The following is a 21,111-nucleotide window of genomic DNA, read 5'->3' on the forward strand; positions in this document are numbered from 1 at the left end:
TCTTTGAAATTTTCTATCTTTGGTGGCTCCAATCGATTCAAATCTCCACCCATTTCTTCCTCGCTAATTCCTAATCCACCAACTTTAGTAATTTGTATTTGAACCTTCTTGTCATCAATCTTTCTGTCAACAATGATATTATTAAACATCAACAACACAATAATGATGCAAATAACCTCTATAGGGTCTTTAAACTTCCCACAAGCAAGTTTTCGGGGCGCTTTGAAATCCCATTCATTTTCATTATGGGATTCGTGCATACTTAGCATCATTACTCTACCATCCCTGAAATCTCTGACAACATCCATAATTATATCTTTCGTAATTATAAATATATTTTTAATAATAGTTAATGTTTCTATAATTTTTTATCATTTTAATTAATAATAGATTTTTGCTCAACCAATAGTTACATTAAAGATTGGTGTTAGAATTGGAAGAAACTTGCGTTGAAATTGTTATAATTTAATCACCAACAGATTAGTGTACACCACTTTCATCAAATCCTCATCATCGAATAGCAAATCATTGATCTTGGCCAAGAATTTTCACTCATTAATGTAATTCACTTCTCGTGGCAAGAACTTCATACTAGATACTTTGAAGCCAAGTGAGTGTTTGAGCATAGACAAAAGATCACCATTAAAACTTACATTGAAGAAAAATACTAGCACACACAACTTGATGAAACTGCTAACGTTTTCAACTAGCAAGATGATTTACCCTCCTCTCTACCTTAAATCCCTTAGAATTGTCACCAAAACACACAAAATCAACAAATAAAGGAACACCAATTGATAAGTTCAACACAATAGTTGATCAAAATCATAATACAAATTGATCAAAGATCATCCTTTGAGAAAATAAAAGCATCAATTTGGAAAATCTTTGCCTCCTTTCTCACCACATATCTCATACTATTGTTTCCATTTGATCACATCAACGTCTTTGAAATGAATGATCATAACTTTATACAGAGAGATATAAATATAAGGAGATAGATGTAGAAAAAGATATTGATAGAAGGAAATATAAAGAGAAGTACAAGGGAGATACAAAGAGAAATAGAGACATGTATACATAGTAGAGATGGAGTGAATGAGAGAGGAGGGAGGGAATAACATCAATAGATAGAGATATAAAGAGATGGAGATGAATAGTGAGTGGTAGAAATAGACAAAGAGAGGTAAAGAGAGCTAGAGAGATATGGGTAGAAAAAGATCCAAAGATGTAGCTAGATATAGAGGCATAAAGAGAACTAAAGAAAGGTAAATAGAGCTACAAAAAGATACTTAAATAAAGATTCATAAAATTACTCATAAACAATAATGTCATTCTTTTTTATTTACCCTTTCCTCTTTACATATTTTACATCATTGATTTCAATATATCTTCAGTATACCCATTGCACCCCAAGGTACCATTGCTAATAATAGATCTACCTTTCAAATCTTCTGATTAGTAGTCAACTCTCTCTCCACCATTGCCCGCCGTCTGATGTAAAATACAGCTCCTTGATTTTGAATTCAAATAAGGAAACGCCTACGGCGTAAGAAAAATATGTACTGAATCCAACACATATGTATCCAAATCAATTGATGCATATTCTTCTACAAATCGGCAACTACAAATTGCTAGCAGTATATGTGTATAAATATACACTTACCGCGGTATTCCATTGCCACCATGCCCGATTGTGTTTTCCACAAGCATACATTGAAGTCAATGCACTTGGGACCCCTGCGATTCCGAAGGGGAAGTGGGGATGAAAGAGAGGCGCAAAGATATGGCAATGGACTGACTGAAATTTGCCAACAAAAGTCGTAGTCTGCTTGACCAAGCTCTTCCACAAGTTTATGTTTATAACCCCAGGCTTTCTTGATATAAGCACACATTTGTTCTTCAATTTCCTAAGAAACCACACATTTTCGCTGTGTTCTGGTGGAAGTGTGTTGTAACCATAATGAGCTTGTTTTGTGAAGTGGGTCGACCTGGGAACATGGCATTTGCAAGCACAAAGGAAATGCTGGTTTTGGGCGTTTTAATGGCGGCCGCCCTGCACTGCGCTGCTGCGGCGAATCACACTGTGGGAGGCAGCTCAGGGTGGATCGTACCCACTAGCAATGCTCAGCTTTACGATGACTGGACTGGCAGTGAGACTTTCATAGTTGGAGACACTCTTGGTAAGTTTCTGTGCCTGCTTTCTATATTGTAAATCTATTCATTTCTAATTAATGAAACACTTCTGACTTATTGTTCTAACTTTTTTTCATTATAAGCTTCTTCTTTATTTTGGTAGTGAAGCTATACTAGAATTTCATAATTTTTTTACTGATAATGATGTTAGAATGTGTAAGGATACTAAATAATCTAGAAATTCTAGTTGGACTATCGAATAGAGTTAGGTCAAATTAATATTTAGGTTTGTAAAGTTCTAAAACTCATTTATGTTTAGATAGTTCTAGAAATTCCTGGATTAGCTGGACTACCGATTTTTAAAGTTCTAGAACCCATTTATGTTTAGATAGTTCTAGAAATTCCTAGATTAGCTGGACTACCAAATAGGGTTAGGTCAAATTAATATTTAGGGTTGTAAAGTTCTAGAACTCATTTATGTTTAGATAGTTCTAGAAATTCTTGGATTACCAAATAATTGTAAAACCCCACGACAACTCTAATACACCTTGTGAAAGGTTGATGGACAAAATGAACCATTTTGTCCATATCAATAACATTACAAGATGCCTCTATTTATAGTTTTATAAGAGGACTCAGACAGGATGGAATTGAGAGACAACTTTTGTTTTGTTTGGGCTTTCTACCTTGTAGCATCATTGGAATAAGACGGACTGAAGGATGTGTTTAAGCCTTAAGGTCACTGTTTTTCATATTTAGGAAAAAAAAGACCAGTTTTCCTTCTTTTGTCAATGATGAAGGGTGTGCTAAGATCCATGCTTTTCAGAATGTGCATTCTTTTGGCCTTGATGACGACTCAAGAGATTGGGGATGGATGATTTTGGATGATTTGGATAAGATGGATTGATCATCAAGCTTTTCTACGGGCTTTCTAGCTTCTAATATCATTAGAATAGGATGCAGAAAACCCATTTCTCTTCCTTGTCTTAATAAGCCTAGGATGTCTTTACTCATCCCAGATTATCATAATGACAACCACTTCTTATGAGTCCTTGATTAAGAAAAGCCTTTGATACAAAGCTTTAAAGTGAACAAGGGAGGGTTTGGACTTAAAATGTAGACACGGGTAGACATAGGATATATGTTACATTGATTTGAGTTTTGTTCACGTTGTTCTCAACTTCAACAATATATGTTTATATTCATATGACTGATTTCAATTTTGCTTATTGCAGTGTTCAATTTCGCTACAAATGCCCATAATGTTCTTCGAGTGACTCAGGCGAATTACAAAACTTGTACTTTGACTGGTCCCATGGAAACATATAATACTGGACCTGCCACTGTTAAGCTCAATGATACAGGTGCCCATTACTACATCTGTGGCATTACTGGTCACTGCAGCATGGGACAGAAGGTAGCAATCACAGTCTGTGGCATTACTGGTAACTGCAGCAATGTGGAGAAGGCAACAATCACAGTCTCAGCAGCATCACCTCCTGCAACAACAACGCCATCAATCACAGTCTCAGCAGCATCATCTCCTGCAACAACAACGCCATCGCCACAACCTATAGGATCATCACCATCACCATCACCGCCACCATCACCATCACCATCATCAACACCACTAGCTGCTGTGACGAGTTATACTGTGGGAGGCAGGACCGGGTGGATTGTGCCCTCTGGTAATTTGCTGCTATATGACAACTGGGCTGCCAATAAAACCTTCCACGTTGGAAATTCACTGGGTAAGTTTAGGTTAAAAGTGTTAAATCAAAGTTGGCTAATCTTTTTCAGATTTGTTTTAATTTGTTCATAGTGTGTAATTAATAAGGGCTTTTGTGTCGGTTATAAGCATTCAAGGGTTTAGTTAAATATTCTAAAGAGGGGTACCTTTCAGGCTACTGTTTTTCAAAATGTGAATTATTTTTGCTTATTTTATGAGGATTTGAGAGATGAGGAAGAGTTGTTTTGGGGAGGTTTCACATGGGATGGGTTTTAAAGTGAAGATTTTGTTTTGTCCGGGCTTTTTAATCTTGTCGCAACAATGGAATAGGACTATTTTCTTCCTTGTGATAGTGATGGAAGGGTGTATGCCTAGGATGGCTTGAATTATCTTGGATTATCAATACCAACATCCACTCTGCCTCATGACTCCTTGACTAAGCACTGCCTTCAATACTAAGTTCTAGGTGGGAATAGGGAGGGGTTGCATTTGAAATGCAGGCATAGTTACATGTAGGTTCTCATATATGTTACACTGATTTGAGTTTTTGTTCACCTTGCTCCCCGTTTTGGTGAAATTTACTTTGAGATTGAAACAGAGTTCTCTGATCCTAGTAGAATACTCTCCCTAAACCTCTCTGGGCTTCTGTTTATCAAAGTTCGATTCTGAATGTTTCTTGATTGAAGAACAATGTGAGTGTGATCAGAAACGTTGATGAAAAAAAACAACTACACAATTGAATCCAGAAACATTAAGAATTAAACTATAGATTGAGGAAATTTATTCTCTTATCAAAGTTTGGTTTGCTTTTTTCCCAAATGCATTTAGTTTTGCAGTAACATTGGCCTTGATGGTAATAACAGAGGGTTTCTATTGTAAGCATTGCCAATCTGTCTACATCAGCTCTACAAACCAAGTGTCAAAATGCCCTCCTTGTCTGGCAGATTGTATTATGGATTTAATGAAATAAAGTGTACTTACTTATTGAGGAGATTGATTTTATAGATGGACATTCTAAAGTAAGCTCAGTTATAGATGGATTGTTGGCTTAATTGAATTACATGAACATTTTGTTAACTTAATAAGTATATGTATATTTTGATATGATTGATTTTATTTCTGCTTATTGCAGTGTTCAACTTCGCTACAAATGTCTATAATGTTCTTGAAGTAACTCAGGCAAATTACAATAGCTGTACTGCAACTGTTCCCTTGAAAAGCTATACAATTGGACCTGCCACTGTTAATCTCACAGAACCAGGCGTTCACTACTATATCTGTGGCGTTGACAGTCACTGCAGCGCTGGGCAGAAGATAAAAATCACAGTTTCTGGTAATCATAATTGGCTTATGGCTTGTTTAAAACTTTAAAAATACGTGAATTGAAAAAAATAGGAAATAAGCATTATTTTCATTATAAGTTTTATAAAATAATTCTCATCTTTGATGAAGAAGAATTTCTGAGTCTGAAAAGTAAGAAGAAGTGGAAGCCCTCGATTGAAGCAGGTAAATTTGAAGTTCAGATTTTTTCATCTGGTGACCTTTTACACTAGATTACATCATTAAAATTGGGTATGGATTTTATTGCAGCTGTAGGAGTCGCATCTGGTGTCTTCGTTATCTCATTTATCATTTTTATTTACATTAGAATTAATAGAAAGAAAAGGGATCTGCAAGAGGAGGAAGACATTAGAGGGTATATGGATCCTCTTGACTCAAGACATCCTTCAGTTGAGAACTTCTTACATGCAGGAATTCCTACCAGATATTCTTATCGTCAGATCAAAAGATTCACTAACAATTTTGCAACGAAACTTGGACAAGGAGGTTTTGGTACAGTTTTCAAAGGTGAGCTTCCTTATGGATGTATGGTAGCCATTAAAATTCTTGACAAATCAAAATATAGTCGAATCCAATTCATGAATGAAGTAGCTACCATTGGAAGGATCCACCACTTACATCTTGTGCGACTTTTGGGCTATTGCTTCGAGGGTTCTAAGAGAGCTTTGGTTTATGAGTACATGGTCAATGGTTCCCTTGAAAAATATATCCATGGAGATGATCAAAATGTCTTGAACTGGAAACAATTGTATTTCATTGCAATGGGTACAGCTCGGGGCCTAGCATATCTACATGATGATTGTCGAAATAGGATATTGCACTGTGACATAAAACCCCACAATGTGTTGTTGGATGCCAATTTCTCCCCAAAAGTTGCAGATTTTGGTTTGGCAAAATTAACAGATAGAGAGGAAAGCCATGTGTCTCTTACAGGTGCTAGAGGTACCCCCGGTTATGTGGCTCCAGAGGTGTGGTCTAGAAGCAATGGACCCGTGACTGACCGGTCAGATGTGTACAGTTATGGTATGTTGGTGATGGAAATGGTTGGAGGAAGAAAGAACTTTGATATGAAAGGAAGCAGGTCCAGCAAATTTTACTACCCAGAGTGGGCATTTAAACAAGTGGAAATGGGAGAATTTCAAAAGTTGAGAGAAGAAAATATAGTAGATGATGAAGATGAAACTATAGCCAAGAAGTTGAGCATGTTAGGACTGTGGTGTATTCAGTACAACCCTTTGCAGAGGCCTTCTATGAGCAGAGTTATTCAAATGCTGGAAGGAACTGTTGATATAGCCATGCCTCCTCAGCCCTTTCCTGTCAATACACCAGTTGAAACAGTAGCCTCCACTGAATCATCGTCTCTCCAGTGATGTGTGGTCATATGCTATCATTCATTACATCTCATATGTTAATTGTTCAATGAATGCTGATCTCCACCCTTAGAACTGGGGACAAATTAGCATGGTATCTAATTTACTAAGCAATACAGTTTATCTGGTTAATGGTGCTGATGCAGCAACTACCCTCTACTCTCCTCATCACCTCTTCTATCGGTAAAGTTGTACAATAATTTGCATTCATAAGACCTATGAAGGACTCTATTTCGAAAAAGAAAACAGCCATAGATGCTTTATCCATCAGAAAACAATAAATAATCCCAACTGAATGAAAAATGCCCCAGTTTCATTGAATCAGAGATGGATAAATAATGAACAAGAGAAACTTAAACATAGGAATGTCCATTCTTTCATTTTCAGAAAAAAAGTTTATAACCCAAACTTCTGTACAACACTTTTGGTGTTGCTGCAACATATAATAGTGGAAAGCTAAACATTTCATTTACGCACTCAACCTTTAGATTATGTACAGAAGAGGGTCTATATATTTATCTATCTATTTTTTTATTTTTATTTTCATCTTCAACAAATTTAACTTATAAATGCAACCAAAGAAAGCACAAAAAATTAACGCTTGTGTATGGTGTGTTGAATAACTTCAACTGTGTGGCAGAGTCTAAACTATTTCAACAAGACGTATGGATTGAAATCAATATTTTTTATGAAGTGTATACTGTTTTTTTCATGGATCATATGGGATGGAACCTGCACCGGTTATAGTGATATTGTTTAGTTGGTTGAACAGCCAAACTTGGGCTAAACACAAGTCTAGTTTCTTCTCTTGAAGATTTATTAAATTGCTGAATTTCCACAAAAATCCGTGAGAACGGGAATAATTGAGGGGATATTCGGTAGAATTTTGACATGGTATTGAAAAATTGGTTCTCATCGAGGCGACAGAATTTCTTCACAGTTTGGAAATCATGTAATATGTTTTAAAGTAATTAAAACTAGCTTATATATACCTATATATATATTATGCCTAGCTTATATATACCTATATATATATTATGCCGAGAGTAATCGTTCTCGAAGCGCCTATTTTCATTTAATCTCAAGGTTAATTTAATCACAGTTGGGATTTATGAAAATGAAAATAGGCGCCTCGAGAATGATTACTCTTGGCGTAATATATATATAGGTATATATAAGCTAGTGGCAGTCGGGGCGCAACCAGAAAAATATTTTTTAATTTTCCTTTTTTTGATAAGGTTAGTATTGATTTTTTAATTTCTTTTTAAATATAGTTGTATAAACTTACTATAAAATAGTAGTAGTATAAAATTATTCAACATTTTTTTAAAAATTCTTATTAGTTTAATTCAGTTTTATTTTAAGGATATTGTTAGGTAAATTGTTATATTGAAGAGTAGAGTTAGGGTTAGGGTTAGGGTTAGAAATAGGGTTAGGGTTAGGTTTATCGTTAGGGTTAGGGTTAGGATTTTAATTAGAGTTAGGGTTAGGGTTAGGGTTACAATTAGAGGTAGAGTTAGGATTAGGATTAGATTTACAATTAGAGTTAGGGTTAGGGTTAAGGCTAGGGCTAGGGCTATTTTAGGATTACGACTATTCTTAGGGTTAGAGTTAGGGTTAGGTTTAGAATTAGAGTGTGTTAGTGTTAGGGTTAGGGTTAGAGTTACAAATAGATTTAATATTACAAGTAGGGTTTGAATTAGGGTTAATGTTAGAGTTTTAAGTCAAGTTTAAGGATAGATTTAGGGTTAGAGGTAGGGTTAATATTAAAGTAAAATTATGGTAGAGTTAGATTCATAGTTAGAGTTAGGGGTGCAATATGTTTACGGTTATGATTATGGGTGGAGTTAGACAAAGGGGTAGAGAAAGGGTTAGATTATGGGTTATGGTTAGGGTTAGGTTTATATATTGAGTTAGCGATATATATATGGAGTTACATCAGGGTTAAGGTTAAGGTATGGGTTTGAGTTAGGGTTACAATTTCAGTTAGCATAAAGTTAGGGTTAGGGTTAGGGCTATATTATAATTATGATAGAGTTATATTTTGAGTTAGAGTTAGGGGTAGGGGTAGGGTTAGGGTTAGTGTTAGTATTAGAGTTAGGGTTAGGGTTAGGGTTAGGGTTAGAGATAAGGTTAAGGTTAAGGTTAGGTTTCAGTTTATGGTTAGAATATGAGTTAGCGTTAGAGTCAAAATTAGAGTTAGGATTAGGTTAGGCGAAAAGTAGGACAATGGTTAAAGGTACAATTAATGTTAGTGTTAGAGGTAGGGGTAGGGGTAGGGGTAGGGTTAGGGTTAGAATTAAAGATATGGGTAGAGAAAGGGTTAGGGTCAGGGTAAGGATTAGGGTTAGGGTTAAAATATGAGTTAGGGTTAAATTCTAAGTTGCAATTAGGCTTATAGTTTGAGTTAGGGGTAAGCAAAGCATTAGAATTATGGTTAGGGGAAAAGTAGGACCACAGTTAGAATTACGATTGTTGTTATGTTTAAAGTTACATTTAGGAGAGCAACTTGTTCTCCTTACACATGCCTCTTACCATAATAGAGCAATATAAGGATTACAATGTTCCTTATGTAGTTTTATAACTTTAATAGTTGTATTTATAAATAGACAATTGATTAATGTTAATTATGCTTAGCATGAATAGTGTACAATGAAGGATTACTAAATGTTATTGAGGTAATGATTGCACTTAAAATGAGTATAAAATGAATATTCTGCTTTAGAGTGGATTAATAGTTAGAAATAAAACATCAATTTTATACATAATTTAATGATCAACATATAAATGATATATCTCATGTTAAAGCTTTAATAATACAAAGACAAAGGTCAAGGAAAAAGATTTGAAATATTTGCAAGTATAGTTGAGAAGAATTTGAGCTAAGAAGTTAAATTGTTTATTTATTTTTTCAATACATAGATGAAAGGAGAACAACATCTCCTAGTACAATTCTCTAGATAAAGTAATAAGTGAAATACTAAAAATTGTGAAATCATCATATGGACCATGTGTATAGTTCTCCATAATGATGTAAGTACATCACATATTCTTCAGAGATTAAAATTGTATTACGACCTTTGTTCGTAATATGATCATCATAGACCTCTTTCATCATGGATGGAAATGCATCTACTTTTGTAGATGTGTTGCGTACATATTTCGCAACATCTTCCATCTCCATTATCTCTATCTCTTGTACATGATCAATAGATAAAGCTGCATTCTCAAGAGCTTTTACCTTAGTTGTACATCACTGTTTAATTATTTGTGCACACTTTTGAAACTCTGTCTCATAAAAATGATTTGAGTCTATTGAAGAAGTTGGGCTCATGTCAACAATGCTTGACTGTCTATCAGAGGCTTCCATGCCTAAAAAAAATCATGGAAAACAATTTCGAAAGCATTATCACCAATTTAAAAAAATAGAACAAATGTATACTTAATGAGAGGGATAAATATTTTATATCAATAATGGTCTTGTAAAAATAGAACAGGTCACTTAGTACAATCAATTGTGGAGAAAATGAATATAAAACCAAATTGTATTAAAATTTGTAATGAAACTTTGGGTATTGAAACATGGTAATATTATGACCATTCATGGATAGTGAAGAATAGACAAACATAGATTTCAAATATTGAGTAGCAATGTATTGGTTAAAAGTAATGAAGCAAAAACATTATGATTTATTTGAATTGAAGAATGCCTTTATAATTTGAAATAATATTATAAACTTAATTTGTGGACCCAATTGATGATCATAGTTAAATTTACAAATTAGAGAATTAGTATAATAAAATTTCAGCGTAATGGTACTTGCAAGCATTAAAATGTGCAAATAAAAAGGTTATCATGTCAGATTGAGCATATCAAATTATACTTTTCATTAACTATGGAATATGAACTATCAATGTGCATAATAAGAATAACAACATAATAGTTGATGATGATGATCACATAATGTAGTAGAACAAATAAATCTTTATTATTAAATAATATGTTTCAAAACATCAATGATTTTCAAGACTTCTCAGTCTACATTCTTCTACTTTTCTCTTTGAAAGTTGCTTCCCACTTTTCATTTTCTCATAACGGTCGTATGTAAAGGGTGGCATTATCCTCAAACCTTCCAGTGACTTAACACGAGATATCCCCACAAATGTCAATCCTTGTCTTTCTCTTGGACCTATGTCTATTGTGGCTTTTGAAAGAGTTAGCCCTTGAGATTTGTGAATAGTCAACGCCCATGCCAACCTTAATGGTAGTTGAAAGGTCCTACCCCTTTGCAATGGTGCTATTGGTATTATCTTTGGATGGTGATTATCAAATGGTACTCCAGAGTAATTGTCAAATTCAACTGTAACATATGATGGTGGCTCAGGTGGGGCAGTTCTTGGTTTGTAGACAATATTTCTGATATATCCCAATGATCCATTGACAAGACCAACTTCTATCCATAGATTTGTAGTCAACATTACTCTTGCATTGTTACTAATCAATAACTCTGTATCAAGTTCCTCGCTTGATAAATCTTCATTTCCATTACCATTCCTTGACTTGGTTGCAAGGCTACGTGCAACTAGATGTCTTAAAGAATAAAACATCATCATGTTATGGTTACGAACATTGTCATTTGTAGAGAATAAATGCACTGCCCTATCAAACTCATCATTGCTTGCAACATCTAATCTTATAGGTGTTCGTGTCATAAGCAAGTTCCAGTCATCTATTTGTGGATTCGCATCTCTGACATTTGTGAGAAGCTGACGAAATCTTTGCTGTTGGATATTTTCTCCATCTTGCCTAAATACTTTATCTAGTGTAACCACTATCTTGAATTCGTGCCATAATAACTTTTCCCGCCTATTGCTATCATATGCTGGTCTATCATTAATAGGAGGTAATTGCCCCAAATCACCAACTAAAATAATAGATACACCTGAAAGATAGTTGCAAAACTTTTAGTTACATATATAAAGTAAAATCAAAAGGTATGCATTCTATATGACCAATCTTAATAAGAATTAGGAGACATTAATAACACCATGTGATGTACGGAAAGGGATACCTCTAAAGCTTATGTCTGCTTTATGCGGGAAGGCTTGTCTAAGTCGACTATCTATATTTTCCAGCATGTTCTAGCCAATGAAGCTCATTTCATCAATCAAAATATATTTGATATTTTCCATCTCTTGTTGAAAGCTTGTAAGTCTTGTCCCTTGTAGTTGGGCAAAATCTATAATTGGAATTCGCAACTTTGAATGAATGGTAGATGCTCCTATATTGAAAGCTGCAACTCCAGTTGGTGCAAGCAATAGAAGAGGAGAAGGATTTGTCATCGATGCCATTTGAAAAGATTGATTGATGGCACCAATTAGATAAGACTTTCCCGTTCCTGCTGTTCCTTGAATTATCATAAACAAAGGATTTCCCACTTGATTGCTATGGTAGTGTGTCAGAATAATGTCGACTGCCTTTTGTTGCTTGTGACTAAGAGTTGTAAAGTTGATACATTGTGGAATGTCATCATACATAAGAAATCCATGCTTTTTCATTTCAGGTATGAAATTTATTTCTCGGATTGTCTCCTCTTCACTTTGATATGCACTACACCAATTTGTATTTCTATCAATATCTCTTCTTCCCAACATGTCAATTTCAGAAACTGGCATATGTTGACCACAATGTAACCTAGATATTATTTCCCACTCATGTTTTGTAGTATTTTCCTGAATGGCTCCATTATCTTCTGTCTCTGAATCACTTGAAGGTTCATTATTTTGTGCATGTTCTTGCCTTCGAACATGCCAAGGATTATAATTGAGGGAGTCCCAATTTGCTACTATAGTATCATCATCATGACCAATGTCTCTCTCAACATTACGAAAAGGTTTGTATAGTAACAACTCAGAAAAACAAAAGTTCACCCACTTATCAGAATCTCGTGGAGGAATAGAAAAACACCTAGGAAAAACTCTAACAACAACTGCTTTCTTTCTTGGCCCCCATTTATTATCTCCTCTTCTTTTAGGATTATATAACCAAGACCTTGCTGCATCAATCAAACTGATACCTTCCATACAAAGTGGTCTTGTATTATTACCATCAACAAAAGATTTTGTGAGTTATTCCTCATTTCTATCATCATTGATTACCACAGGTTTGAAAACTTCACATGAGACATTTAGATTGACAAAATTTCTACTACACTCCACCAATGGAAGTTCTAATAACATATGGCATGTTTCTTGAGCTCCAATATCTCTTTCTATAACTGTCTCTGTTAAAAGCTTTCTATATGCCCATGATGCTAAATTATCAGGATTTTCAAGATTTGAAAGACGCATCAACATTTGTTGATATGTTTCAGAGCTTCTCTCTGCTTTTGCTGCATACTTTGCAATATATTTGATAACTGCATGTCTTGAAAGGACAGGTTGCCAATCAAGATTAGCCCTCCACAATTGTAGTATGTATCGGTTGTGTGTATTAACTCTGTCATCATTTCTTGCTGGCTCAATTTTTTTCTCACCTGATTCTGCATCAGTATATAACTTTGATCCCTCCAAATTTAATTGCCAAGGAGCATTATACCTGAAACATTGGTGAATACATATGTAGTTAACCCAACTTGTTGAAAAATGTGAAATAGAAAATTTATACATATTTTTTTTGAATTTGACTAACATGCAAACCATTCTTCCTCTTTTTTTACGAAGGCATGTTCCCTCCTTACAAACAGTGTGTCTCTCAACACAATTGAGTATCTGTTCATAATCCTGGTCTATATCCATCTCAACTAGTTGCATTGTATTCTTTAGGCATGGATGCTCACCAAAATTCTGGAAGACCTATAAATGATAATTCATAGATTATTCTATTGGGTAGAGGTGAGAAACACATATTAATATTTAACTCATTTATAATATGAAACTTACATTTATGTTTCTTTAATGTGGATCATGTCTAGGATTCCAAGCATGAATAATGGAATCAAAATATCTCTCAGCACATTTTCGTTCATCCTCATTTGACCAATTAATAGTGTCCATATTTGGTGCCCCTTCGAGCCATAAGAAGCCATGAACATGAGGTGAACCACGATGTTGCCACTCATATCTACACCAAAAGTCCTTTACTTTCATACCTTTTTCAAGTATTTCTTTCTTGAACATTGTATTCCTTAAGTGCATATAATAAGTGACAATATGCGGATAGTCGATGATATTCTGCCTTCTCCATCTTTGAGCCTCTTGTGGATTAATAGGTGTTGTACCAGGCATTAGTGCATGTAAATCAAGCCATTGCATATCCGCTGCACTTAATGTGAAGAAAATTGTAGGTGTGCCAAGTTGGTCAAGCAAGCCAGTTAATTTTGCTTTACATTTTGCCCAATATGATCTTGTTCCTCTTAGACTTGTTCCAAATCGCATTAGCCTATCTGCGAGATTATTGCGAGGTATATTTTCCATATGTTCACGTAATTCATGAATAGTTATTGGCATTTCCTGAAAGCTCCTTTTTGCAAAAATAGATGCTGAACTTTGTGCGCGATGTCTCATTACCATGTTCTGCACAAAATACCTAAACCTTGGATGTTTTCCAAAGCGATGATCCCTATATTTGATCAAATGCTTTACAAACTCATGCAAGTATACCCACTTCGTTCTAGGCTCTAACAAATCACAACTTCCATCTGGAAACAATGTTGGGAAAGCCATATCCAACAACCCAGATGTGACATACTCATTGATAGGTGATGCACCTATAGATGGCCACTCAATTAAAGAAAATGGAATTGCATCAGGATTATTAACCCAAGCATGAATTAATTCCATTTCCCTTTGAGCATTAGGTGGCCTTGAAGCCATAGAGTTTGTGTGCTCAATTATATTACCTTCATCTGTCTCCATGAGAGGACCTAGGAATACAGCTTCATTTACATCAAAATCAAACTCCATGTGCACTGTCTTTAATCTATGAAAAATCTTCTCATCCCTATTTGAAGGCAAGTCATTAAGAGAACTTTCATCTATCCTAACATCTGCATAAAATTTATCATTTTCAACTTTTTATTTCAATGCTCTATAAACACGATCCCTATTCATAGTAAAGTTATATCCTGTACCACGTTGATCCCTTCTTTGAACAATGATGATTGGTAAATGATCAATTGTGTGTGGCAAGACTTTTGATAATTGTTCAACATGCTGAGGAAAACTAATGGTATGTCCTTTATACTTATATTGATCTCTAGTTGCATGTGTAACTTGCAATATAGGGTTTGCACGTGCAATGAGCATTTCTTCAACTTGAGTTAAATTTGCAAGCTCTGCTAGTTGACATCCTGGATCCATATTATTTGAAGATGAAAACCTATAAATTCCTGTCTCTTGACGACACCTATTGCATATTGGACCCTCACTAGTGTGATATACTTTCATTCCTGCATATGACTCCTGACAAACATAACACATCTTTGGTGTTTTCGGACTATCTATTTGATATCTAAACTACATTTGGAATCTTCTAAATTTGGATTGAAGCATACCATTTGGATTGGGCATGTTTTCTCTATCACCTTCTAATTCATCATTCACATGGATTTGACTTTCATGTTGTGGTGTTTTTGGGACACGTTCTACAGATGGAGACCCTTCATACTGAACATTTAGTTGGTTGTTTGCATCTATAGGATGTTCATGTATGTCACTTGCTTGTACTTCAACACGTTGGACTCCACACCTTTGTGTATCTGGAAGGACCCTCTGAGAAGTACGTTGACGATTATTTCTCTGTACATTTTTGTTTTCTCTTTCATCATTTTCTAGTTGTGCAACTGACACTTCAGACCTTCTTCTACCATAACTTTGCCTATTTCCTTGATTTAATGTTATTCTTTGTTGTTCTGTTTCATTTTCTATTTGTTTTTGTTGTTGTTTTTGACGCTTACGGTATTCTCTACGATATTCTCTTTGATATTGCCTTTGGTATTCTCTTCTTGCCTCCTCTGATTCAAAATTTAACCTAGGTCTCACCATAGCTAGTAGAAAACTAATATTAGTGAATTAAGCTATATTTTTCATGACACTAAATAATTTTCCATAGAAACCATATAAATTAGCAAACTTCATCTATTATAATGTGTATATGATTTATTTAAAGGATACTTTATCTAGTAGACATCAAGAAAATTATAGCAATGAAGATTATTATATAAGTAGTTAAATTTATATATAATGTTTGCATGAATGAAGAAAATTTATATTTTAAATGAGTAAAATCTAAGTATCTGTGAATGGAGACAAACAATTTAAAGATTTAAAGATTGCTGAAAAATATATTAATTAAGAATAAATGAAGAAAGTATGAACAATAAATAAGAGAATACATTAAAAAAATTATGAAAATACATTTTGTTAAAGAAATATACAAACATGAAGATATATAATGATTTTTTATTTATGAAACATTGGATACATCATGTAAATATATTATTTTATTTATGAAAACCTTGGATACATCATATTAAAAAACAATGGTCTAAAAGACCTTTTATTGCAAAACACATGTATACATGATGTCAAACTTTGCAATAGAAAATGGCAACACCAAAAATAATAGGTAATCCACTTTATGAGACAGTGAATTCCCATTTTCAAATACAATAGAGTAATATCCAAAAAAGATGTCGACCTCTACCAAAAAAACCCAATAACATATTCAATACCATTGTCTTAGTATCCACCTTCCATTAACCCATTCATGAGATCAACGTAACTGCACTCAAGAATAGGGTTGAAGAGTTTGAGTATGTGGAAAGTAAACTTCGTAAAATTATCGTCGACTAAGTGGAGACTTAAATTTATCAACAACAATGCCTGACCACCAAGAATCATTCTCGAAGACGTCTACTACAAAATCCAATGAGATGTACTGTGGAAAAGAAACAATTGGAGGTGTAGGTCTAATATCGTCTAGAAAGGGCTCCTCTACAAGAGGTTCTTGTGTGACCTCATCAATTATAAAATTATCATATTGAATGAAAAACTTAGGCCTGGGAGCATTGGCCACATGTCCAATAATAGTGCCAGGGAACCATGCTCCCTGGAAACCATCCTCATGAGAACGAACTTCAACTTTTGTCCCATAATTGAAGTTCATGTTTTATGTATACCTTTAACATTAACACAATAAATAAAAAATATTTGATTATTTCATTATAAACATATAAATCAATCCTCAACACAAAGTTAAATATTTCTAAAATATTTATAATAAAATGCATATGATCACATAGATGTAAACAAAGTAATATTTATTATTCAATGAAATATTTGCAATCTAATGTTTCAGATATGGTGACATTGTCATCAACTTTTGTAAAATTACATATATTTTTAATTACAACTAACAGTATAATAAATTGCTTACTATTATAATATTTTAAAAATGGCGGCATTGCCTTCCACTTTTCAAAAATTGATGCCTAAAAATGAATTTTGATTCTTTTAAAATTGCACATAAAAATAAACATAAATTAAATGAATATATGGTTACTCTAATTTTCAAATAACAAAATTGAAAGTATAAATTTATTTTTTCTTATTTACAAACAAATAAATTGATATTTTAATGAAAATATATGGCGGCATTATCATCCACTTTTGAAACATTACAAATATTTTTAGATATAGGTAACATTATAATAGATTGCTTAGTATTATAATATTTTAAAAATGGTGGCATTGCCTTCCACTTTTCAAAGATTGATGCATAAAAGTTACTATTTATTCTTTTAAAATTGCATATAAAAAATAAGCATAACTTAAAATAAATATATGGCTACTCTAATTTTCAATCAACTAAATTAAGAGTGTAAATTTGATTTTTTAATTTAAAAATGAATAAATTGGCACTTTAATAAAATATTTGGAAAATTGCGGCATTGCCATCTAGTTTTCAAATATTAATATATGAAGATTAAATTTAATCTAAATGTAAATTACAAAACTATTATAATTGAAATAGTAATCTAATTCAAGTACTCTAAATCAATATACTAATCTTAATGAAAACATTACAAATATTTTTTCAAATATAATTAACATTATAATAAATTGCTTAGTATTATAATATTTTAAAAAATGGCAACATTGCCTTCCACTTTTTAAAGATTGATGCCTAAAAGTTAATATTTATTATTTTTAAATTGCATATAAAAATAATCATTAATTAAAATAAATATATGGTTACTCTAATTTTCAAGTAACAAAATTAGAAGTATAAATTTGATTTTTCATATTTAAAAATAAATAAATTGGTACTTTCATAAAATATTGGAAATATGGCGGCATTACCATCCTTTTTCAAATATTAATATGTAATAATTAATTATAATCAACAATGTAAATATATTAATTATAATATGTAACAATTAACACAATCTACCCAGAAAACATAGCTAAGAATTAATTATAATCTAAATGTTGATTACAAAACTATTTTGATCAAAATAGTAATCTAACTCAGAATATTAATATAAATCAATATATTAATCTTAATTAAAAAACTATTATAAATCAAACTACTTTTGTAAATGAAAATAGTAATCATTAAATTTATAAATCACTATTAAAAATAAATATTGATATGGCGGCATTGCAATCCATATGAAATATTATAGAAAACAAAATACAACATTAATCTATAAAAAATATTGAAAAATATGAAAAAACAATAATCTACGCAAATCATATCTAAATATATAACATGCAACTATATATAAATAATGCATGAAACATGCAAATGTAAATTTGAATAGAACAATGTAAAAGCGAAGAAATCTAATTTAAAAAATAAATTACAACTAAATGTAAATAGTGTAACTACAATTCTTAATGCGGATAATAATCAAAATGCAAAATAAAACTTAATATAAACAAAAAATAAAGAAAAAATGTACTTTGCTTTTTGATCTACTTGTTGATCTTCAAATGTAGAACGCTTTTCCAAATGATTTATCTCCCTCTTTTCTTCATAAACAAAGTGCACTCTATCTCTCAACAAAAACAATGAAAGCTTTACTCAAAACTTGTCTTCTACAAATGTATTCTTCTACAAATGAAGAGCAAAAATGAGAGGAGATGAGTGTTTTATAATGAGACAGATAACTCTTCATCTCCCACGGAAAAAACTCTTCATCTCCCATTAAGAGACTCTTCAATTTCCACTAAAAAAACCTTTCAATTTCCACTACTCCACTCAAATTCAAAATTCAAAATAACATTAAAAAATTAAATTTTTAAAAAATAGACATATCAAATGTCTACACATCGGTACATGTCGTCGTTGATAATTAATTTTTTTTAAACCCATAACGCGATGCGTTTTGCGTGCATTTCATTTAAATTTTTTTTTAAAAAAAATTAAATGAGGTGACGGGCCACCACCCCCGCCACCCCATACTTACGTTTTAGGCAGTGACAGCCATTGCTGTCAGCGGCAGTTACTGCTGCAGGCCGCGGCCAGTGTTTTGTTCTTTTTGTTTTTTCGTTTTTTAAATTTTTTTTTAAAAAAATTTTCTTTTTAATTTTTTAAATTTTAATTTTAATTTTTTTTTAATGCTTTTTTTTAAAAAAATTCACTTTTAAAATAATTAATTTCGTATTTTTTTTTGATATTTTAAAAAAGAATATATGTAATTTTTTTTTAAAAATGCAATTTTTAAAGAAAAGCATTATCATATGGTAATGCTATTTTTTATTTTTTTTCAAAAAATTATTTATTTATGTAAAACGATAATTGTTGGTTTATTAAAATTTATAAGAGCCTATTTTCATTTGGCTTCCTCTTATTTTTGCCAGCTATTATTTCGAGAATTTTTTTTATTGTCTTTTATGTTGGCCACCTATTACTTCGGGAATTTTTTTATTTAAAATAAAAGTTTGTAACTGCTCCCTTTTCTTTTTTATTGACAAAGAATCTTGGCATATTCTCGTGCTAGGCATTTGTGTTGCCATTGTATAGAATGCCTCTTGGCGTAAATATATAGAAAAATTTTAAAAGTCTAAGATATTTGCCAAAAAAAAAAGAAAAAAAGTACAATTTGTTCTTAGTTTAGATTTGTAAAATTATTTAATATATTTCAAATATAAGAATTGAGTTTAGATCAAGTTTTCTTTCATATATATATTAGTGGTATTTATTTGATTTTCTGATGGAGGGTTCTGACATGCAAGCCAACCTAGCAAGGCATGAACCTTGCAAGCTACCAATCAGTGAAGGCCACAACATTAACTTTTTAGGGACCTGATACGGGCCCACTCATGCCTGAAACCTCTTCAGACTGAGGGGCATCCATGCTATCAAAATCACCGAGGGCACGATCTCGGCCTCATCCCATATGATGTCAGAGCCTTGCACTCAGCAAGACTTGATCCCTGGTGGGTTCTTTGTGAGCCATTCTCACATTTGATTAAAAAAAGAATGATAATAAAAAGTTTTACATGATCTAAAGTCTTTACTTTCCATTTCTACTACTTTTTGTTTCACAGTTTAAAAATTATACACCTATTTAATGTATTTTAAATATTAGAATACATTCTAATCCAACTAATAATTATAGGAAAAGGTTGATATGATCTCTACTTTTCATTTTATAACATAATTTTAGTTTATAATTTATAAAATGATTTTAAGGAGTTCTACATATTGAATTGTATTACAGACCAACCAAAAATAGTAAGAAAAGTTTCACATGTTCTTAGAATTCTACACTTTCCATTTTACATATGTACCTCATATAAATGACAAAATAAACTCTTTTATTCATAATTTATTTTAATTTATTAAATTATAAATTATAAATATTGTAAATGTTTAACTTTTGATCTTTAAGCCTTCTAGTGGTGGCACTCCCCTTGGGATGTCATACCAACCACCTTGATGAAGTTGTTGATGTTCTCCATGGCCTTAGATTGGCTAAAGTCGTAAATGCTAAGATGGTATGATAACCATAAAAAATCTTTATAGATGATTGAAATATGGATAAAAAATTCCTTGGATATCTTAAACTGCATATATCGATATAGGCTAGATATATTAGATTGAGCTCACAAACTAAGAACATTGCTACTTATAAAAATACAATCAATTTAAATATTTAAAGAGAGATATTAGGGCTGGCTCAATAATAGATGCAAGTAAATAAAAGCATCTTGTATCAAGTAGCCCACATTGACAACATCAAGTCATCATTTCAAAATAAAAATTATTATGGGCTATCTAGCTCTTACAATTTTATGATAACAATTTTTATTACTACATGTATATAGATGAATCTCCATTGCAAATGTAAATATTGTATGTATAGGCCATAAAATAATAGGTGACCTAATTTTCTTATGTCTAGGAATAAGAGGTTCATATGGAGTAATCTACAATTGATTCATTCATCTAATTCATATAGAGTTTCAAATCAAATTGCAACATCTAGGAGGTTGACCCTACAAAATGTACTTTTTGGACTA

The 21,111-nt window shown here is 32.5% G+C and overlaps 2 protein-coding genes across 3 annotated transcripts; one reads left to right on the top strand and one right to left on the bottom strand.

Moving 5' to 3' along the window:
• Positions 1–1,705: 1,705 nt before the first annotated feature.
• Positions 1,706–6,897, top strand: LOC149574975 (putative receptor-like protein kinase At5g20050). Of its 2 annotated transcripts, none has more exons than XM_089814820.1 (5): positions 1,706–2,183; positions 3,372–3,887; positions 4,998–5,198; positions 5,318–5,371; positions 5,456–6,897. In XM_089814820.1, exons 1-5 carry the CDS (start codon positions 1,964–1,966, stop codon positions 6,574–6,576), a joined length of 2,112 nt encoding a protein of 703 aa, XP_089670946.1. In that variant the 5' UTR covers positions 1,706–1,963; the 3' UTR covers positions 6,577–6,897. The 2 variants fall into 2 exon arrangements, with proteins under 2 accessions (XP_089670946.1, XP_089670945.1); XM_089814819.1 differs by having other exon boundaries at positions 1,730–2,183; positions 5,321–5,371.
• A 9,520-nt stretch (positions 6,898–16,417) lies between these two features.
• Positions 16,418–16,744, bottom strand: LOC149574976 (protein AGENET DOMAIN (AGD)-CONTAINING P1-like). The gene has a single exon (XM_089815982.1). It carries the CDS (start codon positions 16,742–16,744, stop codon positions 16,418–16,420), a length of 327 nt encoding a protein of 108 aa, XP_089672108.1.
• Between the last annotated feature and the right edge of the window lie 4,367 nt (positions 16,745–21,111).

Source organism: Cupressus sempervirens, chromosome 2, assembly GCF_028749045.1.
Source record: "Cupressus sempervirens isolate cs-2001-9-10 chromosome 2, ASM2874904v1, whole genome shotgun sequence".
NCBI classification, from domain to species: Eukaryota; Viridiplantae; Streptophyta; class Pinopsida; order Cupressales; family Cupressaceae; genus Cupressus; species Cupressus sempervirens.